The 23,312-nt window shown below is 47.1% G+C and overlaps 1 protein-coding gene across 3 annotated transcripts in view; it reads left to right on the forward strand.

Annotated features, from left to right (window-relative positions):
• CROCC2 (ciliary rootlet coiled-coil, rootletin family member 2) overlaps positions 1–11,475 on the forward strand; it is a 94,702-nt gene extending 83,227 nt beyond the window's left edge. For 2 of the 3 annotated variants that reach the window (XM_019486074.2, XM_059730863.1), the window contains exons 34-36: positions 5,907–6,038; positions 7,777–7,956; positions 9,257–11,475. In XM_019486074.2, coding sequence (XP_019341619.1) covers positions 5,907–6,038; positions 7,777–7,956; positions 9,257–9,340 — 396 coding nt within the window. In that variant the 3' untranslated portion in view covers positions 9,341–11,475. The remainder of the gene's footprint in view (positions 1–5,906; positions 6,039–7,776; positions 7,957–9,256) is intronic. The other variant, XM_059730864.1, reaches the window with a different exon arrangement.
• Positions 11,476–23,312: the final 11,837 nt, after the last annotated feature.

Below are 23,312 nucleotides of genomic sequence, written 5' to 3' on the forward strand. Positions count from 1 at the left end.
TGAGTTTGATCTGCCTTACACAGAGTTGTGACCAGCCCAGCAGAAGCCACAAAAGGCAATGGGAGCTACTGTTTGCTGCCTGGTATTAGTCAGCCCTTCTGTGACTCCTACAAACTCCTCTATCATGTAGCAGGTGCTGACTTCATTGGAGCACCCTTAGGATCAACAAACCATACTGTCAGTGCTATGACAGGGGATCATGGGAGCCAAGGCATAAACAAGTTGACCACATAGTTGAAATTGTAAATATTTACCTTCAATGACATGCTGTATTTAGGTACCATGAAGGTATGTCCTTCATATCAGTTCAGATGTGTGGTTGGGAGGAACTCTCACTGTACAGCATGGAAGACCTTGAACAAGATGAGCAAGTGAAGAAAATACCTCCTGCAGGGTTTTCTTGATAGTCACTAGCAAGGCACATTCTAGCCTTGGACTTGCTGAGACAAGCATGACTTTTTCTACACTGAGGTTTAGAATTATCTAGTGTACAGAGTTGCAGAGAAGCAAAAGAGACATCAAAATACCTGTTAGAAACTACTGCCCAAACCCTATTTAAAAGCTGAGGGCTGCTATGCATGTACACAGAGCCTGCTCTGATTCACTGGAAATCCAGCTCATCAGAATGGTCTCAATTAATCGAGTCTGCTGGAGCACAGAAATTGACATGCCGGTCCGGCACCCTTCTGCAACATGCGTATCAGTGTTGCCGCGTGTCTCTGCCCTGAAAAAATGGCGGCAGGATGCTTCAAAATAAAACATGTTCTATGAGTTTTAGTTCAAAGCACCCTGCCGCCATTTTTTCAACATGGGGATGCGCGGCAACACTGACACATGTGACATGTGGGTGCTTTTAATTAGCGTGGTTTGCTAATTACAGCACCTGGCACCATATCCCACAGCACATATAAAAATGCCATGGTGTTTAACCACAAGGGCCTAATGAAAAAGATAGGGCAGAATTGTACTCAGCAGGCAAAGTTTATTCCCATTTTTCACTCATGCCTCCTGTGTCTCTGTGCTGAAGTCAAGGGGGTTACTTCTGGTTGAAACTGGTGTGAATTAGAGCACTTTAGCCCAACACTACAAGGAATACTTTGATGTGGCCTCTTGATGCAGGAATCAGCTATTAAGTCTGTCCCCAGGCACTGTCCCACATGTGCCCATTTAAGGAAGGCAGTTCCATCATTCTATCCTAAAGTCAGGCTGTTGCAGACACAAGCATGGCAGTCTAGGGTGCATTACAGGTCTCTGCTGGTTAGCTAAAGGCATGAACAAGAAAGGGGTTGTGACTCAAATGCATTATGTCTTCTTCCTGAGTCCCTAAGGCAGGCATCTGGGGACACTCCTTTTGCTACCTTCTCTGTTTATTTGTTGTTCGTTGTCCTGCCCTTTTCCTCTCTTCCAGTTCAGTACAGTTATGGAGGGCCTTAGATTCACTGTGCAGGGTATGCTGAGAGGTGGAGAGGCTTAGATGAGAGACCAAGGCCTCCTGAACACGGCTTCATGGGAGCTCTTGCTGCAGAGAGCGTCTGGGGGAAGGGTGGGCAAACAACAGGGTAGGAGTCCTTTCAGCTGCACTTTTCAGTCCCATAACCTACCCCCTGAGAAGGGGAGCAGAATGTAGCAGCCACAAATCATATCCATAGCATGGGGAAGGGTTCCTGTCCCTCCCCCACACACAGCCCAGACCTTCCCAACACAAAGTCCAGCTACACAGGCTTTGCACTGGGTCCAGAGTTTGACCCAAAGGAAATAAATTCTGGCTCTATCCAACAGCTGTTTTCCTATGTTACTGCTTTCAATTTAATGTATTGAGTTTAATTCCAGCAACACAGTTTAGACCATGGTTGTGTTTTTCCATATAAGATGCAAGGCACGCGTATTGGGTTTGTGCAGGCATTTATGATTTTGGAATGCCGCTCTGTAGGGGCTGTTGCCACATGCTTGGTTTCCCTTTTGCAAAGTTCTTGATTTGTGGGGTGATAGCAGTGGTGGATCTGCTTAATCTCTGCTTGTAGGCGCTGCATTGAACTCGTGCTGCCATTCTGATCCTGAAGGATAGGACGGAAGTCTGGTGCCAACAGAGCCAATTAAACACTCCCCTCTGAGACAAAAGTTACAAATCATTTCTCTGCTCCAGGAAACCTGCAATACATTTCTGATGATGCAGTAGAGAAAGACCTGTTTCAAAGACAATAAGTCCTACATTGGCATGAGAAGAGAGAGGAGGAGAAGAAGAGCACTGAATCTTTACTTTTGGTCTTAATTCCCTCCCAGTGCCCATTATATGATCTCAGAAATAAAATGCAGGGGAGTAAAGGGGAGTTAGGCACCTACAAATCTTTGCGGATTGTTTAGTCAATCTTGGCATTGCTTTCACAGAGCTTTACATATCCCTTTCACTTTCCTGCCTATCACTGCTGAGTTGGCAGTAGTCCTCTTCATCTTGAATGCAACTAGTGTCCCATGAGACTAGTGCTGTACATATTCATTGTACCCTTCATCGAAGAGGTTGCAAACTAAATAGACAAAGGCTTAGAGAAAGGCAACAGCATTATTTTTCAGAATTTTCAAATGAGAATGGAGGCACATTTTGGCTTTGATTTCACACTTGAAGCATGTATTAAATCTGGGATTTAAACCCAATTTTCCTGAGGCTAAAGCCAGTGCTTTAACTGCAAGGGTGGTCTTCCTCTATAATCTGTACTCCTTTGGAATATAATTTGGGAGTAGAGGAACAAGTACTTATAGTGAAAATCTGGAAATGCTGAAGAGAGTCTTACTGAGGATGCTAAGGAAGAAAATCAAGAAGAGAAACTGCTTGCATTTTGCCAATACAGTTCAATCCCGGTGACTAAAAGCAGTTCACAGCAAGACCCCATTCTGCAAAATGCCTGATGCTCTCATTGGAGGCAAAATCAGGTCATTAGAGCTGCACTCTGTTCCATTATGCACATGTCATAGCATAACTGTTGGGCCAGGCCTTTGTCTGCTGCTTAACTGCACAGAAAAGTTAGAAAATAAAAGGAAATAAGGGGAGAAACATAACACTTTCCTGAAAGATCATTTCAGAGTCCTCGTTTCCCAATTTCCAATTAATATCCATTTATCACAAATGATCAAATAAAAGTATTAACATTACTAGAGAAGGGAGAATCATCAACACATTCCAGTCATCTCACAAAAGTATCATAACTCTGTGATCCAGCTACATTCTCCTTTTGAACAGTTTTTATGTTATTCAGTTACATTATCACTCTTGGTTCTCCATGCAGAGGCAGAGCCAAGCAGCATTTGGTTGGAGATAGAAAAAGAAAGGCATGTCCTGGGATTCTAGTGGGCAGAATGTGCAGCTTAACTAAGTCAGCTTCAGAGTCTTTGTTTTCTCCATTTAATGACTGTAGATGTCCTCACCATATCCTGAATGGGGGCTTGAGGCAAGTAATTAAGATGAGAAAATGCAGGATGGCTTACCTTTGAAATCCCAATAAACAGTGATGAGGAAAGAAGTAGCACTCAAACCAAAGAAAATACTCCTCACTGCTGAACACAGTCCAAAAACTGCCATCTGCTTTGATCTCTTTTGATTGGGGTGTCTTTCTCATTCATGCGGCATTACCCCATTCTGAAGTCTTCATACTATTTTGCCATTTTCACATTCTGAAATGAACATAATGTGGAGAGACTACTCTTATACCTGGACTAGATCCCTAGATCTAGATCCCATCCTGAGATCTCTGCTGACCCAATTCTAATCATAATAATAGAAGCGAAAAGCTGTAGAACCTATTATTAATTGCTACAGCAAGCTAGCCCACCCCCTCCCCTATGCAGGGGTTGGTAGGGCTAAGAATAAAGGATTTTGTTCTAAAGTAAGTTGTCTTAGTGTCAGCTTACAGGGAAACCCTGAACCAGGTTTTTAGTGAAAGAGTCCCTTGCCTTACATGATATGTTAGCCTGATGCTTCTCTGGAGCTTCTAGAGGGGTAGGAAAGCCAGGTAGGTCTTGCTAGCTGGGCCTGGCACTGTATAGCAATTGTCCATTGTGTTGTGATGGATTTTTCTAGCTGCAGAAACCAGGATGAAGGGAAACATGATATTTTTCTGTTGTGGAAAAGCAACATTACAGGCTGTTTCTGTGTGTCTCAATAAGCATGAAATAGCTTTGTATATGGTGCCCCTTTATTCCCCCATGCTCAGTTCCTTCCCCTGGGCTGGGGGAAGGGGAGAGAATAGCTAATGAGTTCCAGAAGATCAGCTGTAAATGGCCAGGGAGGGTAATTCATATCAAACTCATAAAACCCTTTATTAGTGTCTCAGGAGGGGAGATCCGGATGTGGCCGTTTATTTATTTTGGATTTTGCTTTTTTCTCTTCTTCTTTTAACATTTTCTTCCAGGAGGCTCGCATTGATTTTTAAAGGGACAGGACTTCCTTTATTATTTGTAGGCTTTTATCTCTCATCACAGGGCAGAGACTGCCTGTAACTGAGGTCCCTGTCCAGCCAGTCATCTCCATGTAGACCATATCACAGACCCATGTGTTCTGGGGTCTTCGTGAAGTTGGGAATTTGGAGATTTGAGACACTGCCCTTTGTGCATTAACTGTTTCCATACCATATGTTGCCCAGTTTCAGGGTGGTGTGCTGGAAAAGGTTGTGTCCTTCGACCCCTCCCATAATGCTATGGGTGCTCCTTTTAGGTCTAGATTGGGCTTCCCATTCTAACTCTCCTCTCCTGGCTAGCTGTCCCTCACACAAAATCAATGTGAGTCTCCTGGAACACATGTGAAAGGAACCCTCTTTGCCTCAGCAAACTCCTGGAAAGCCAATTTGCACCCAAAGCTCTAGGTCGCCCTATTGATCCCATCCTGCTTATCATGCCACAGAACAGCCACTTGCTTGGGCCTTGACTTTCCAGTGGGAATTGCCCCCAACAATCTGCCTCTTCTAGCTCCTTCCTTCCCTGCCCCAGCACCCTGAATCATTCTTTGTCCTATGAAATCTCTGCTTCTGTTCTCTTTCTTGACCTTACTTGCTGCCCCTTCTATCCTCTCCCTCCATACTGCTCACATCAATGGTGTGAACTGCCTTCACTTCTTTGTCCTCCATACCTCCACTCCACACCCTCTCCTCTTCCCAAGGTCACTCCTATTAACTCTCTGGGTGCAGCTCCAGGCCTCTTCTCCATCTCTGACCTTCTCCATCAACATGTGGCCTTTGATATGGCTGCTCCTTCCCTTCTCCTGAAGCATTGTCCTTCCTTGGTCTTGCCCCACTGTATGACTGGTGGCTCTTTCTCCAGTTCTCTTGTGTGCCCCATCAGCTGCCATATTGTTGGAGATGGTCTGCCCCATGCCCCCTTATGCATCCACATAACCACATGGGTGATAAAAGACTATGCTGCCTGCACGGTGCAATGTGCTTCACCTCTTGTGAAGAACAAATTATTTGCTTTACCCTGGGTGCTGCTGTGAACTGGGGGCTGCAGGACTGCTCTAGGGACCTGGGTTCTAGTTCAGATGGAGCTTCCTGAGCTTGGAAAAACTGTTACTCACTTTTTCTCTGTGTTGCCTATTTAGCTTGATTGCTGTTTGTGGCAGCGGCTGCATCTTATTTGGTGTTGCACAGCATTCAACACAGTGGGATCCTGAACTTCCTGGCAGTTCTAGATATAGCTGTAATGCAGATGGACTAAGCAAGAGGATGCTCTGCAAAGTGCCCATCCATTTCCTTTCAGTAGTACCAGTTTTCCAAAAGTGCAGAGCCCTTTTCAAAATTAGCCTCTGACCATGCCTTCAGAGACCATGACCACCTCAGCTTTCTATTCCAGTAGTACCTACTCAGCTGCATGGTTTATTCAAGGATAAATGTCAGTCCCTCCTGAGTATCTTGTCCTCCATTTAGGCAGAACACAAGAAATTCAAGAGAGAAGATGATGCTGTGCGACTCAGTTCAGAGAAGGGGCAGCTGGACCAGTCTCTGAGCAGCCTGCAGCAAGAAGTGGAGGACACTCTGAGACAGAACCAGCAGTTGCAGGTCAGCCTGCTGGCTATGCCTGGTCTGTCCCTGGAGATGACAGCAGCTTGCAGTGCTTTTTGGCTGGGATGGGGAGGTGCAAAGGGCAAGGGGGGCAGGGCATGCAGTAGATTTGCACAGCAAGTGTGCTTTTTTTCCAAGCACAGAATTGTCAGCATTGCACAGTCACACTACACAATCAATCTACAATCTGAAAGTCAAGGGAGCTCCTTCCAGCTCACTCCCCACACCAACCTCCAGGGACTTCTGGATAACTACCCTGCCTAAATGGGGCCCTTAATGACACCTGTAGAGCTCCATGGTACAGAGGCTAGAACTGACTGCATCTTGGGACAAACAGCTCTGCTGATGATGCACAAGAAAACTAGAACCCTGCCACTTGCCCCTTGGTTGTGCGGCGCCAACTTACTGTCATCATCATTGGTTTTTTTGTCACATAGGCTCTTGAAGGCACATGCCCTGGTCAGGGCCCCATTAGCATGGGTGCTAGTCACAGTATTATTAAGGGAGTCCTTTCCTCAAAGTGCTGACAAGGCAGGAGAGGGGTGAGCAAAGAGATTCTGCTAGTAAGCAGTAGCAGGTGCAGGCAGTATGTTAACCCCATACCAGGTATTGGCTGAGGGTGGTGAAGGGGATGTGAATGTATTGAAGGTGTGTGGTGAAGGAGGCAAAGGAAGGAGAGTATGATCGCACATTGGGAGAGAGGCACAGCAGCATGCAGGACACACTTGAGTCTGGCAGTCCTGCAGGCATGAGGGGAATGGAGCAAACAAGCTATCAGCAGAATCAAAACAGGTGTCCAAAGACCCAGCTGAAGAAAGCAGCATCTTATGGCAATGTGTGTCCAGGCAACCTCAAAAGGTGCTGACTCAGGGAACTTCTTCCTGTCCCACCTCTCCAGGCAAGGAAGGAGGAAGTTTTTTGCCCAAACCCCAGTGTTTCCAGGTCTGGTGGGAAAAAGCAAACCTAGCCAGGCCTCCTGATACCTGTTGCTGCTACTGTCCCTTGGCTTCTGTTTGGGGAAGGGGCATTTCTGCTCTTACAAGGGGGATTCTGATCCAGTAGCTTCTTCCTCATGAAGTACACATGGCTAGAAGATATGCTGGCTTAACAGAGATGCCCTGGTAGGGGGTATCGCTGTCCTCATCCACAGCCTGCTGCCCCAGGGGGTTTACCTAAAGAACAGCTCTGTTGTGGAACAGTTTGGGAGTACAGTGGGCATGAGGGGAGAGAAGGACATGGTGTGTTGCTCCATGTGAGCCAAAGGTCCTAGACAGGAGCTATGGAAGCACCTGGAGGGTGAGTCTCACCTTGATAGGCTACTATTGGCACTGGTATCTCCATCAGGGGACGGGACTCATCTGCAGCTATCATGGCAGGGGCTTGCTGGTTGGGAGCTGAAGACAAGGCCATATGTGGATAGTGCAGAGTAATTGAAGTGGGAGCAGGGGGAGAGAAATGGCTTCAGTGTGACTTTCTTGTCAGCCAGACTGGCAGGCACCTGGACTCCATGTCTCTGGGCAATTGAGATAAAGCACCAAAAGCTCTCACTAGAGCACTTGAAACCCTGTCTATGAAGTTAGCACTGCAGAATGGAAATATCCTGAGGCAGACCTAAAGGCAAGATATGCTTGGGTCTTGTCATTGTCCAGCACTGCCCAGTGGACCAGGGCATCTACTTGGCAGCTGCGATGACGGCTGGATTTAGCTGATGTTTTGCCCTCTGTTTCTATGCTAGGCCCAGATCACAGAGCTGGAGCAGGCACATGCCCAGCGCCTGATGGAGCTGACTTCACGGCATCGGCTGGATCTGAATCTGGAGGCAGAGAGGCTGCGCAGCACTCAGGTGCAGGCTGAACGGACACTGGAATCCCGAGAGAGAGCACATGTGCAGCGAGTCAAGGCCTTAGAGGAGCAGGTAGGAAGCTATAAGCCTAGCTGGGGGTTCTTTAAAAACAGTTGCACGAAAGCTCCCATGCCTTGGGGACAGTGGAGGCACCAGGCTGACAAGAGTTCATTTGCAAACCTCCTTAGGCTGGGCTGGGAATGATAACACAGTATGAGGAGGAGTGTTGGGGGAGGTCTGTGGCTAGGCACATCAGTGGGAGCATCTAACACCCATTGTTTAGCTCCAGGCTTTTACACCCACTGCCCTGCTATCAAGGGCTGGATGTGGTACAGGGCTAAAGAGAATTGGACCCATGGTGCTTCTCCTTATAGAATATTATTGTATGTTACAATATTTCTCTTGGAGAGGTGTCCCTGTTCCTTGAGGTGTTTCCCATAAGGCAGAGCTATAACATCTCTGTGTGCTCCCTTTGCACATATAGGCACTGTAACATAGTGGTTAGGGTACTGGATGGGACTCAAGAGACTTGGTTCCATTGCCAGCTCTGACATTGGTCTGCTAATGACCTTGGTATATCACTTTCCCTTCCCGCTTCAGTTTTCCCAGCAGTAAAACAAGAATAAAGATTCTTGAGTGTAAGGCCATTCACTTAGGGACGAATAAGAATCCATTCTAAAAGCTTGTGGCTCATCAGTTGGAAATGGCTGAGAAAGACCTGGATGTATTAATTGATCTCAGCATAAATATGAGACACTACTTTGATCTTAAGATGTAATAGACAAAGTATTATCTGTAGAGATAGGGAGGGATTAAATCCATTCTTTGAGGTGCTGGTGAGTCCTCATATGAAATACTGCACACAGTTATGGTCATCTGTGTTCAAGGAGGAAGAATTCAAATGAGAACAGTTGCAGAGGACTACTAAGATCAGAAAATGGAGATCCTATGATGTGAGAGGTGACCAAATAAGCTTGGCTTGTTCAGCCTAGCAAAACTTAAATACTGAGAGGAAATATGTTTCCTGTCTGTAAATATATCAGGAGGTAAACATTGGGATGAGAAAAGAGCTATTTTAGCTAAGAGCAACATTGGCATAAATGGAATAAGCTCTCCAAGAATAATTGTAAGGTGGAAGCTAAAAGAAAGTTTCTGATCAGAGAAGTGAGGTCCAGGAACAGTCTTCCAACAGGCAAGCAACATATCTAGTTTTTAGCTAGAGCCTGTTAAGTATTTGAACAGATCTTTGACATGGCTGCTTGTGTGAGTTGCCCTTCCAATCCCATGTTGCCACAGGTGACTATCTCAGGGCTCTCCATAGGGAAATTATACCATTTCACTCAGTAATGTTAAATGGCCCCGTGTTCCCCAGGTGAACTTGTTGAAAGAGCAGCTGGACCAAGAAGTGCGGAAGAGACAATCCTACATCACTCAGGTGCTCCGGACAGGGAAATGATTTCAAAATAACCTTTTCGCCCTTGCCCCTACCTTGGTATGACAGCATGGAGAGCCAGCTTTCAACAGCAATGCTGCAGCCTAACAGACTGGACTCATATGCCTCCTCCTTCTCCAGGATACTCAACAGAGCCATAGTCAAAAATGCCATAATCCTGAGACACTGGTGCTGGGAGAATTTTTGAGGGGAACCCACATGGTGCTAGCGGATGGAGCAATCAGGACCACAGGCATCAGAGAGCCAAAAGGAAGCTCTGGGGCAAGGACAGCTGTTCTCTCAGTGATAACTGAATCCCAGGGCACTGATGCAGCTTAACCAATTAATTTAGGCCATTTGGCAATGAGGGACTGCTTTGTTGTTAGAGTTACCAAGGAGTTTATCATCAAGGTGCTAGGGGATTTCTGTAGATATTTGTCCTAGACATACTAATGGCTGGTTCATGGGTCTCTGTGCTGTCTCACACCTGTTCTTTAAAAGGCTGTGCTTCCCAAACAGTTGGGGGGCCCTCTCTCAGGACTGGTTTGGAGTGTTCCTGTTTGGTCCTCAGCCAGTACTCTCTGAGATATTCTTCTTTCTTAATGGTGAAGAATCAACATGTCTTATCTCCATGGCATCTCTCTTTGTGTCATGCTCCAGATGGATTCATGCATCTCGAGGAACTGGCTCTTCAGTAAACATGGGGGCAGGGGCATATTTCCAGTAACATTAATCAAAAGCACACTGTGTGCTAGCACAGCATGCAGCCACGCCTGGGGATTGGTAGAGCCCTCCATTCCCTTTATGAACCACAAGCCTTTTTCACGGTGGCAGGTGGCTGGGATTAGCTCAAAGCCAAGTTGTCTTGTGACTCGCTGGCCCTGAGACGCGTGAAAGTGTACAATCAAGTGTTCCACCCACTCGCACAGCCGGCAGTCTCCAAGAAAATCCCGATAGGAATCAAACTGTGGTTTCCACAATGATAAAGGCAGCCATCTTGGAAATGCTTCAGACTTCACCTGTTAGCATTATTACACATTTTTCCCCATTAATGTTTGTTGGGGAAATAAGTAGTTATTTTTCCCACAATCCTTTGTTTATTTGAACAACATATTTCAAATGATAAGAAGAGAGGATGCGTGCGAAGGAAATCGATAATGGCATTTTCAATTGTTTACATTTACTTTTTTAACCATATTTGATATGTAAAAATCAGTTTGTTTCTTTTACATGTTACAGGGAAATCTTTTTGTCCTTCAACCTTCCTCCCCTCAAGGCTGCCTGGGTTCATGCAGCAAGGGCATACAGAGCTTGAATGTATTCTCAAACTGCTGTAGTTCCACTGAAGTTTTATGGCATTTCTCCTGCCTTACACCACTGCAAATCAGAACTAGTTCTAACCAAGACAGAGACTAGTGAGGACTCAATCCTGTCAGATCCTGTCCACCTTCCATTCCTGTGGGAGTCTACAGGAGCTGAGGGTGTCTCTGCCTCTGGCAGGAGGTACATAGATTCTCACACAATTGAGTTCTAAGAAAAATGTGGCCAGAACTTCAGCTGGTGCAAATCGACACTGAATCATTGGCTTCACTGAAGCAACACTGATTTATGCTGAATAAGGATCTAGCCCACTGACTTCACTGGAGCTACCCCAATTAACACCAGCTGGAGATCTCGCCTGCTGGATCTGATTTTCTTTTCTCACTGTTGTTAATCACTCCAGTGAGGCCAATTCTGTGACCTGGCTTAATTGATACTCCAGCTCTTTTTTTCCATGCCCCATCCAATGTGCTGTTTACTCTTCACTGGCCTAACTCATGGGGCACCAGGAGAGATTGTGAGGCATTAAACACCATATATGTTGGGATGGCAGGAATAACAAAGCTCATATTCCATCACTGGTCCATTTCAGAACTGGACCCTTTGGACTTGGACAACCATGTGGGCAAGGGTATTCTCTGAGAAGGCCAGAGAATACCCTCGCATTGAGGGCAATGTTGGGTCCCAGTAAGCAAAACTTTCCATGCTGGTATTCATATAATCCTGTTGCTGTAAATCCTAACTGAGTCCTGCTGTTGTTTTCTCCTCAGTTTCAATCTTTACATAATATGTTCCTTGGCCTATTTTCAGTATTAAAAAAGTACCTTGCAATAATTACAGTGGAGAATATTTATGTTGCATTTGTATAGGATAAAATCATAAATTATTCTGAACCACATTTCTGATTTCTATATCTTCAAAATTTCACAAATCGCTGGGCTTCTCAATTTTATTATGAATATTGAATACATCTTAGCAATGAATGATAATTATTATTGTTGTTTAAGTGCCACAGTGTGCCCAAGGCTTATTTGAAAAGATCTGAATAAATTTGGGTATTTTCTTAACCACATTCAGAAAGGACTGCATTTCCCACTGTCCCACTCCACCGCATCCTCTGATTGCTAGGGAGAGTTATTTAGTGGAACAGATCTTTGCTGATGTAATTGAAACTGCTGGGGATATGGCCTTGCGTGCTTAATGGCAATGGGTAAACAGGAAAGACTGAATCAGCAGAAGAGGGAAAAGTGGCTAGTGCTATTAAAATTCAGTGGAAATACAGGAAGATCAAAGTCATGGTTTAGTGATGGACTGTGCAAGAGAAGGTGATTAGCAAAATAGGGTAAAGGGAAGGCAATTGGTATGTAAAGGCAGTGAGATAAGAACCAGTTAGGTGTGAGCAGGACAGAAGAACTGGGACTGAGACAGGCTTCATTTGCCGTCTTGAGAAGATGCCTCACTCCTCATGCTCACAACTGAGTCAAAGGAGAGTTTCAGACAACAGCCATATCTTTATATTTGTAAATATAGTGTGATTGTACACAAGACACCATTAACATGTACACATGATGAAAATGTAACTTTGTGTGGCTTAATGGCATTACAGCGTACACATGCAAGACTTTTGGGGGTTTTAAATGATTTTGCATAATTTCAAAATAAACTGCATCTGAATGTAGTTTAGTTTGCAATGTTGCAGCTATCAGTTTGCCCCCCGGCCACGGGAGAGGTGGGCAGGCTCCACAGAAAAAAAAAGGATTGGGCCCCTCACCACTTCTGCCTTCAGAAGGTGTCTGCTGAAGGCAGAAGCAGCAAGGGGCCTAATCCTTTTTTTTTTTTTCGGTGGAGCCTGCTCGCCTCTCCCATGGCAGGGTGGGGGCGAGCTGCTGGTGGCTAAGTGGCCCCCTGAGCTACGGGAGCCCCTGGTCCTTCCCTCTGCAATGGCAGCACCCCCCAGGGCTACCCAGGCAGACTGCTGGCAGGCCACGTGCTGCTCCAGCTCGGGGTCGAAGAGTTGGATCGGGCCAGGTGCTTCCTCCAAGCTGGTGCAGCACCTGGTCCGCTAGCAGCTTGCCCAGGCAGCCTCAGGGGGTGCCGCTGCTGAAGCTGGAAGGACTGGAGCCCCCCACCCCCCAGTAGCCCACCCAGACTTCCAGCACCCCATGCGGCATCTCCGCTGCCTTCTTCAGCGAGCAGCAAACCCAGCCACCCTCCTGCTGCCTTCCCATGCTGCCCTGGGGCAAGCTAGCTCATTCCCAGTCAGCCCCAGGCATCCTGTGAGCCTCAGAACCCTGCTTTCAAGCAGAAGTGGTGAAGGGCTCATCCTTGCTGTTGCAGAGTCTTCCTGCTTCCCCCCACCCAAAGCCAGGGGGGTGAGCTTCTGGTGGGCCAAGTGGCCCTTGAGCTTCAGGGTGCCCCAGTCCTTCCCTCCACAGTGACAGCACCCCCTGGGGCCACCTGGGCAGGCTTCTATCAGGCTGGGTGCTGCCCCAGCTCAGAGGTAGCACCTGACTCAATCCAACTGTTCCCTGAGCCTGCCCACTGGAAGCCTGCTGGGCGGTGCTCCCCAGGCAGGCATGGGGAGGAATTGGATTGAGTCGGGTGCTGCCTCCAAGCTGGGGCAGTACCCAGCCCACTAGCAGCCCACCCAGGTGGCCCCAGAGGGCACCACTGCTACAGAGGGAAGGACCGGGGCTTCCCACAGTTCAGGGGCCACTCAGCCCGCTGGCAGCTCACCCCCTAGCTGCAGGCAGGCTCTGGCTCTGACAAAAAAAAGGATTGGGCCCCTCACCGTAACATGACAGAAAGATTGAAACTGTTTAGTTCTCAGGGTTTTATTGTATCCCCCACCATTTCAAGTTAGGGGGCATAGAATAAAACCTTGGGGTTTAATGCCTGCCCCCCCCCGGTCATATGTACAAACGCCCATAGTTTTTAGCTATCTGATCACTTTAATCCCTCAGTGATGCAATGCTGAATTTATCCTCCTGGCCCTGTCTGTCCATCCAGTTACATTGTCCATAATGTATAGTGTTTAGGTTTCTTCTCTGCTGGAATTTTTTATCACTTGTAAAAAAGGAGTTGTACCAAGAGGGGTACAAGATAAAGGTCATTCTTAGCTTACATTGATTATCAGGTGTTCACCTTCTCTCTTACAGCACCAAAGAAGAAATGGGACGACAGTCTCAATAGTGACTTCCTCTTTCTCACTCCCTCCCCTCCATCTACTAGCTCTACCTGTCCTGAGAGAACAGGCACAGGGAAGTAATCCCCAAGCCAACCTGACACTGAACAGTAGTTAAACCAAAGTCACCTCTGACATCTGCAGATTGTAACATCTGCCTAGTGCCAGGCACTAGCTCCACCAGGAAATGGTTCTTCAATGGAGAAACAAATACGTGATTTTAATGGGAAGCAGAGAAACCCATACAAGTGATAAGGCCCTCTCTAATGGCCCCATATCAGAGGACTGATAACAGAACCCATCATGTCAGATTTCCTCATGTGACTACAGTGAGCTACCCCTGAGCTTCAGAATAGCAGCAATCTCACTTTTTCAGCCATGCTATATTACTGCCTTCAATTGTCCTGAGAGATGTTAGATTATAAACTAAATCTTATATCAATACTATCTCTATAACAAAGCACTGAAGCCAAGACACAGCAAAGTGCTTACTTTAAACATGCTTAAGTCTCACTGAAGTCAAGTGCTCAGTGCCACACTGGCCAAACTCCATGCAGGTGAGAAGTCCAGCTGAAGGCAATAAGGCTATTTTCATGTTTAAGCAGGAGGCAGGGCAGGGTGGTACCTTAAAACTTTCGTAGGCAGTAGCCTATAGTGTCAGATGCTATGAATGGGCTGTAGCCTACAAAAACTCAAGTCTCTGAACAAGTTCAGAACCCTGCCCTGCTTTCTGCCAAACTTCAGGCTAGCACTGCTAGCTCTCTTTCTCTCTTTGCATGCTTAAACTTAGACATATGGGGTGCCTATACACGTACAAATAGGGGCCTCTTGGGAGCCACTCTAATTAAAATGCTGCTGTCTCATGTATTCAGCATCCTGCATTCCAAAATGGCAGCAGGGCACTTTAACTAAAGCTCATTTGACAAGCTTTAGTTAAAGTGCCCCCACCACCATTTTGAAACGTGGGACGCTGAATACACAAGACAGTGCAGCACACTGGAGCTTTCTCATTAGCGATTAGTCAAGTTTTCTCTGATGCGTTCTTATCAGAACACATCTGAGCATGTGTATAGGCACCCAGAGATCTTGCTAAATGAAGACTGAAGTAATTTGCCATCTTGGGTCTTGAGTACAGAATTAGGTTGTGCAGAGAGTAGGAAACCCTAACCTTAGTTAAACCCTAGTAGAAAACCATAGCCCTAGCATTAATTGGTTAAACCAGGCAGTTCTTAAACCCCTGATTCTTCCCTCAATTCATGACCCTGCATTTTATTTCAGTTTTTGTTACAGCAGGGAAGTCTTTGTGCTTTATCTTGTGTTTGGAAAAGGAGTTTCTCTTCACTTTTATCTCATTTCCACCAATCCTAAAGACCTTTAGCTGAAGAATAAACACAGAATGCACTAGCAGCAAAGGAGAAAGGAGAACTCTAGCAATGATTTGAGATGACCTGGAATTTTCAACTCTTCCAGTTCTACTCCAGACTTTTTTTTTCCTTAAAGCGTTCACTTGAGTCAGGTGACTGCAAAAGAATTTCAGCTTTTATTTGAAAATTTAGAAGTGAGCTTCTAGCTGTCATACAGAAAAGCTTCAAAACAAGAATACGAATGGCTCAGAGCCACAGGGGCATGAAAGACATCCAGCATTTATTATTTTTTGCAAAATAATTATTTTTAAGCCCATCTAGTGATTGCTTGGGAACTGACTTGTCATTCTGGAACATACTGGGGGTTCAACAACACTGAGCTGGGCAAAGGCTTTACAGTGCAGATCTGGATTTCAAACCACCCAATGCTTGCAGCTGGCTTTCCAGTGACAGAGCTGTGATTCTGGTTCTGTATCAAAAATATTACTGCCAGGACTAAGATCCAAAGCATTTGCAGAAATTGCCAGGAAGGACAAAGTAGTTTCATTGTGTGTTTTTTTAAAACAAAAATAACTTTTTTGATATAATTTGAAGAACAAATTATTTTTCCCTCAAAAGGCTTTAAGTTTTATTCTTCATTTTCTCAGGTCAGACAATGTTTTGCGATTAACCCCTTCAAATTCAAGTTTTCAGAAATCTGTTTAATTTAGATCTAAGCATGGCTGATGTATTAAAATGGCTGTTGTGTGCTGAAATCATTTTCAGATGTATAGGTCTACCTGTCTGGCAATATTTGAGTTATGAGTAAGCACATACAGAATAGAGAGAAAAATAGAGATACATTGCTGAACTTGACTGAAATGTACTGGACTAAGATAGGGCTCAGTACAATAAAGAGTTAATAACACCAACCTGCAATAAAGTGCTTTTTGCTAAAAGGTCTCAAAGAAAGCCAATGCTAGTGCTTTACAAAGGAAATAAATACCATAGACCCCACTCTACAGACTGGGAAACCGAGGCACAGGGACATAAGGTACCTTGCCCAAGGTTGCTCATCAGGCCAGTAGCAGAGGTAGCAATAGGATCCGAGTCTCCTGAGTCCCCGGCTAGTGCTCTGTCCACTATACAACACTGCCTCCCATTGTGAAATGGTCATAGTCCCACTGCAGCCAGGCCTACAAAGTGAAGCTAGATCTTATTAGTGATTATTAAAAAGCAAGGTCTGTCCCTGTTAAATAAGGGTCCTTGGTCCTGTATGGACATGGTTACAGGATCAGGGCTTGCAGATGAGGGCTGAGGGCAGCAATAGTTGTGAACTGTGTTGTGGTTATTATCCATCTTAGACTGCACAGTCCATATTTAGTAATCAATTAGTGGTGTCTTTAGCATGAAATAGCTGTCCCATTTATGATCTAAATCGAATGCATATTTAGGCATCTTACATGCCAGAGTCACAGAGTCTGTTAGGGAACTTTGTTCTGCTTTGCTGGGATAACTTGAGCTTTCTTGATAAAACGATTTGCTGATGATAAATGTGGATTTTCTCAGCAGAGACAAAGAGGCCCTTGAGTCTAAAGCGTAACCTAAAACATCACACTGCTGAAAAGAATTTCCTGATAATATTTTTAGCACCTGAAAAAAAAATAGCACCATTTTTCTCTCTTCTTTGCCTGTGGGGGATTTTAAAAGAGAAGATGAAATGTAATGCCCAGGGTGGGGTTTGAGCATTAACCTATTGGGCCCCAGGTCCTGGTAAGAGCAATAGCAAGACACAGGCCCTAGAGAACCGAGGGAATACAGCTGGCAGAGATCAACGCCTGCGGCACTGAAGGGTAGAAGGCTTCCCCCCTTTCCTTACCGCAAGGAAAGGGGTAAGACCCTCGTGTTGGTTTCTTGGCAGCTGATGATCCTGGGAGAGTTCTGCAGTGTTTGAAAGGGACTCTGTGCAGTCAAAGTTTCTTGGGTGGTTGCTTTTTTTCCACGCCAGAAATTTGAAACCCTGACTAGTCTTTTCCAATTGTACCGAGAGTCAGTGACAGAGAGAAGGGGAGGGACCTGACAAACAGCTTCCATTCAGGCCTCTTTCATCCCAAACTCTCTCTCTCCCCCTGGACCAATAACAGAGAGAGGTTTCCAAGGATGCAGAGTTTAGGGGCTTAACAGAAAGTCCTTGGTTCTCCTCATCCCCTGCAGTGCAAGCACCAGCACAAGGGAAGGAGGTGGCAAGAAATTTGGAGGGAGCAGTGTGTGCTGTGCCTCAACCTGAAAATGGGTTACCGGGTCCTGATCCTCCTTTTGGTGGTACACATGCAACTCACTACTGAAGCCTGTGGCAGCTGCCTGCTTGCAACAGACTGGCTAGCTGTGCAACTGCAGGGGAAACAGGATGGAAGTTGCAGGAATGTGCCTTGTCACTGGCAGGCTGTAGGACCTTAGGCAACTCTTACTGCCTCTCCTTCCCCAACCACCCTTTGGTGCTTCTAGAGTGGAACCTAGACCTGTCCCTCACTACACTTGCGTGCAGCACCCAGCACAGCAAGCTGCGATCTTGGAGCAGCTGTAGTAATGCAAAGTAGCACTGTAGTAATGCAAACAATGAGTACCCCTGTTGTGGGGCAGAGCTGCAGCTCCTGGGCGTGCACTGTGCAACAAGGACAAGGAGCCAACTATTGAGGGTGTCGCTGCAGGGACATTTAAGGCCATTGCAGGTCATGAAGGCACCTGCCAAACTGTCAGATAGCAATCCACCTGGGGACTTGCTGTGCACACACCAGATCTGACCTGCCTTATGAGCACAGCCATATATACTGGCAATCCTACATCCCTCCCTACCCTGTATTTTAGGAGTAGAGAGAGAGGTGGTTAGCCATGTTAGTCTGAAGTCAGGCAGAAGGCAGAGCAGGGTGGCTCAGATGTTTCCTGTTCCCAGAACTTTAGACAGGCACTACCTAAGGAGCATTATCACTGCTAGATAGGAACAGGTGTGCTGTGGCTAGGCACTGGCCAGGGGGCCCAGGAGATCCAGCCTCAGGTCCTGGGCCAGCTTGTGTGACCTTGAGTAAGTCACAAAGGCCCGGCTTGTGCAATATGCTTAGCAGCAATTTGTGAGCAGTAAGTACGGTGGGTACTAACCCCTTTTGAGGAGCCAGCCATTTCATTTGGGTCTGTAAGTGGAAGCAAAGCACCCCTGTAAACCTGACCCATCGTCTGGCTAAACCACAGCTCCCCTAGCTGTATCACAGGGAAAATAGGCCTTCCTTCTCTTGCCCTCAGTCTGGCTGTGCTATTTAAATCCTGAGCTCTTTGGGGCAGAGGCTGGCTCATACTGGGGGATGGGGGGGCGGAAATCTGGCCAGGGCTGCTGGGTTCTCCCATAACCCAGACAATAACTCAGGAATGTGAGCTAAGGCAGTGGAGAGGCTTGCTGAGGCATTACTGCAGCCACGTTCCTGTTATCCCTCATGCATAATTCCTCCCATCATGCCTCCCGGAGACCAGCCAGACATTCCTATATGAGCGGCATGGGTGAGCATCAGATAAAGTAGCCTCGAGCTGCTTTCCTTTGTGCACTGTCAGCTCCTCATCCTGCATTATTGTGGCACTCAGGGTGCCATTCCTTTGGCACATCCGCATTCCTGTGGGCTCTACTGTGGCTATGCCCAGGCCGCTGCCATGGTTGCACCCAGTGCTTACCTCCAGCAGACCTCTCTAAACTGTTACGTGCACAGAAACAGTGGGTATTTGCTGCCTCATCAGTCTCTCAACAGTTGTTCTTTGAGGATCCACTCATCATATCCTGGCACAGCTGCCATGCACCGGCCGAATGAATTACCCATTGTCTTGAACTGTAAATTCTTCTGGGTCGGCAGCACATCCTCGTTTGTATAACACAGTGGAAGCCACAATCCTGTCTGGGCCATCAGAGGCTATTCTGTGCAAAGGTTTCAGCTGTTCTGACTGATGGAAGCTCCATGAGATAATTCTAGCTCTTCATGATCAAAGGAAGAATCATTCCACTGCCCAATCCTACCCAGCACATGGTGTGGAGAGAGGCTCCATGGCACAGAAAGCAGGATGCAACCAGAGGCCTGTAAGTTCCCAACTCCTTGTTTAAGAGTTTTAGCAGACACTGACTGTGCAGTAGCAGAAAAATACTGCGCAGTAGCGTGTCACAGCACGGACAGTGCTAATACGCTGCTGTGCAGTATTATTAGACTACTACACAGTAGCATCACCTAAAAGACATTCACTGGCGCTACTGCACAGTAACTCCAGTTACTGTGCGTTTATTTAGTACTTTCTAATACAAATACTAAATAAATGTGCAATAATGACTGCGCAGTAGCGTCCTGTGTAGACGCACACAGTGGGATGTCCAGGCAGCATGAAGTCACATGGAGCATTTGTAAGGCAAAGGGAAAGAGAAGGAAACCAACAGCCAATGGAGTGCATCTGCAGACAATCCTACATGCATGAATGCCCACATTCACATACATGCACATACGCTTGCAGGGAAAACCTGTGTGTGTTCACAGGAAGAATGCATATGTGAATGCACACAAAGGTACAAGGACAGCACTCACATACACAAGTTCTCACCTGTGTCCACGCATGCTTTTCCACACACACTGGGGGGGGCTCCAAAGAGGGCAGTTCTGCATGGGATATTTCCTAGGCAACCCAGTTAGAAAGCCTGAAGTAAAAGGGTGAGACAGTACCAACCTTTAAAATTCAGCTTGAAATGTGTTTTTATTTGGCCCCGCCAGTTTGTTCACATCCAGTATTGTGTTCTCAGGCTTTTGCAGGGCTGGTCACAAAAGAGTTAAACAAAGGCCTTGGAGGTTTCTGTGTGTCACATTTCTTTCCAAAAAAAAAAGTTGTTTATAAAGAAAAAAAATGCTTCCTGCAGGGACTCCCTGTTAAGTTGTGAGAATCTGTCCTCAGTTCAGCCTCTCAAAATATATTTTTGCCTCTTTAACCTTTTCGCTCCCAGACTGGCCTGCAGGCAAGCTGGTTTCTCCTCATGTTCCTGCATTTCCCATTGTGATTCTCCAGATGCTGCTGCCTGGGAGAGCTGAGACCAACTCTAACCTCCCAACATTGTCTGTGCCAGTGAGTGCTTATCCCCATGCTGGAGACTTGGGGATGGCATGGGCAGGAAACCCCTCAGCTTGCTGCAGCAGCTTCCTTGCAGGATACTTATCCTAGAAGCCCCTTGCTCCTGAGCTTTCCAGGAAATCAGGGGTGTGAGTGCTGACCTTGGCATTTGAATCCTGCGCCATGCAATCTCTCCTACCCTGCAGTCTCTTCCAATCTGTGAGAATCCATGACTTTACCAATGAGCAGGATAGTAGGGCTCAGACAGAGCCAGGTTTGGGGATCTGTATTTGCAGGCTCACGGGCTTGCTCCTTATAAGGCCCGGCAAGCTTTGCAAGTTAAGGGCCAGCTCAATCTCCCTCTCTAGCAGCGGGTAAAACAGCTCCTTGCCAGCCCACCTCTCACAGCAGCAGAACCAGTGGCAGTGACAATGCCAGGTCTGGTCTCCTCTGAGAAACAGCTTGCTGAGGGATGCTCAGATCTCAGGGCTGGCTCCAGACTGTATATACTATAGCAAGGGACTCTGAGGCTAAGTCCATAACCATACCTACATACTTGGGTAAAGCCAGCATCTGGAATAGCCCATTGAGAAGCTGTTGTATGAGCATTTTGATGCCTAAGACTTCCATTCCCAATTGGCCCCTGGATGCTGGTGTGGAGGTAGTAGCCAAAGCAATAATTGGGAGGGTGGGGGGGGTGTAATTCTTGGACCCTAGTTTGCTCCCCTTTGGTGCGGGCAAACCCTACTTCCCCCTTCCAAAGGCAGAGGAAACTCCCTGCATTCTTTGGGATGGGGCTTGGTTAGAGAACAGCCCAGGCAACTGTGGGTTTTCCAGCATAGGCAGTGTATAGTGGGGGTGCGGGAGGGCATGTGCCCCCCAGCCCGAAATTGGCCCTCACCGGGAGGGGAGTGCCTCCCCCCCTTCCCCCCCCCAAGTGCCAGCAGCACTTCCAGTTTTCTGACAGTGCTTCCAGGATTGGCAATCAGCCACTGGGGGACCGCCCCCTCCCCTGTTGGCAATGGCACTGGTGCCCCCCCAGACCAGTCACCCATGTTTTCCGGGCTGCAGGGCTTTTCCCAGGCTGCTGTATGAATGGGTGCTCTCTGCTTGGTGTTACTGCTGGGCCCAGCCCAATCCATTCCTCTGCTCATTTTTTTTTTTTTAATAAAATATATTTCTATATATAGTTATATATATACATCCTCTATCATAAACTTTCCATCACACATCTTAAACCACATTAAGAAGACCATGATTCCTGTTACAATAGATACACCCACTCCCCTGCACCCCTGCACACCGATCCTCCACCCTATCCTAACCCAAACACGGTCCCTTAGTCCAAGCCCCAATTGAGGGTTTACATTCTCAGTTCATTCAGGGTCCTTGTCGCTGTCGCTGTCACTTCCGCTGCTGCTAATCCTGTTGTAGTTCTTCTCGCTGCCTCCAGGTCCAGTTGCATCTCTGTCCTCTTTGTTCTCCTTGTCCACTTCCCCTCCTGGGGGGTCTTTGAACAACCTGTGCCATGTGTTGCTTTTCCAGATGATGTTGGCTGCTTCTTCTCCATCCTCATTCACCAGTTTCCAATGGTAGAACTGAAATTCGCTCAGAAGCATTCGAACAGTCTGTTTCCTTGAGCTCAGACTGCCTGTATAACAGGAGGTTCCTGCATTGCCACAGGGCATTTCTGACACAGGACACAAACTGGTTGAAATGCATTGTCTGGGACCCCTGCTGCTCTGTCAGGTGTCCGTACAGTGCCACCTCGCTTGTCATCAACTTGACTCCTGTCACTCCTTCAAGGAACCAGCGTACCTTTTTCCACATGCCCTTGGCATACGGGCAGTGCCATAGGAGGTGCTCAGTGGTCTCTGCTTCATCTTGGCAGGTTTTCCTGTGGCAATTGAGTCAAAACCCTTGTCCATCCCTGTACCTCCACACCCTCACTGGGAGTACTCAGTGCACTATTAACCAGCTCAAGTCCCTGTGGTCCTTGCAGAGGTCCTTGTGAAAGATTTGGTTCCAGATGGCTTGGCAGTCCTCATGGGGGATCATCTCCATGGTTGATAGCCTGTCTCTGTCTCTGACTGCGTTCTGTATCTTTTTGTGATTGGACATAGTCGCTGGGCTTTCCTTCTGTAGCCCATACTCGCTCTTGTTCAGGACCCTATAGAACCAGGGCTGCTCCATGGTCCACAGTCTCCCATTGGTTGGTGCATACAACCCTCACCGTCTCAGAAGGTGACCTGCAAAAAATTTGACTAGACAGGCTGTTTTGGTCTCTGGCCCAGTTGCCAGCTTGCATATCTGGCTCATGGGGGAATGGAGGAAGACCAGTGAGGTGTACAGAAGCACTGGTAGCAACACCATCTTTATGAGTGCCACATGCCCACCCATGGAAAGGTGTCACCCATGCCACATACTCAACCTCTACTTCACCTTGGCCTCCTTCTTCTCCCAGGCCTTCCTTCCACTCAGCTCTGGGTCAAATTCCACCCCAAGGATCTTGACCCCCTCGCAGGGGACTGAGACTCCCAGGGACTCCAGGTCCCCAAGCTTGCCTATGGCAGGCAGGTGCTTTTGCTCACAATGAGCTGGTTCGCCTATGGCAGGCAGGTGCTTTTGCTCACATTGCCCCCACTGCCACTTCATAAATCTGTGTCCACTCATGCCACACTGCACGCCTCTTGCTGTACCCACAAACAAAGAGGCTGTCCCAGGGAGCCTCCAGCCAAGCCTCAGCAGTGTCTCTTCCTTTTGGGGGACACCCCATCGAGCCCACTGCACGTGCCCTGCACACACCCCTGTGTGATGAAGGGTATTTATACCCGAAAGCTTGCAAAGAAGAATATTTCCAACTCTTTGAGCGGGTCTAATAGAAGTATCAGATTTACCCAAAGAACCTTGTCTGCCGGTGTCCTTAGACCGACACAGCTACAACCTATGCCCCTGTGAACACACAGGCATGTGTACACGCACATGCACACCCAGGCACGCACGAACACACAAACCCTGCATACAAGTCCCA

This window comes from Alligator mississippiensis, chromosome 7 (genome assembly GCF_030867095.1).
Source record: "Alligator mississippiensis isolate rAllMis1 chromosome 7, rAllMis1, whole genome shotgun sequence".
Lineage (NCBI taxonomy): Eukaryota > Metazoa > Chordata > Crocodylia > Alligatoridae > Alligator > Alligator mississippiensis.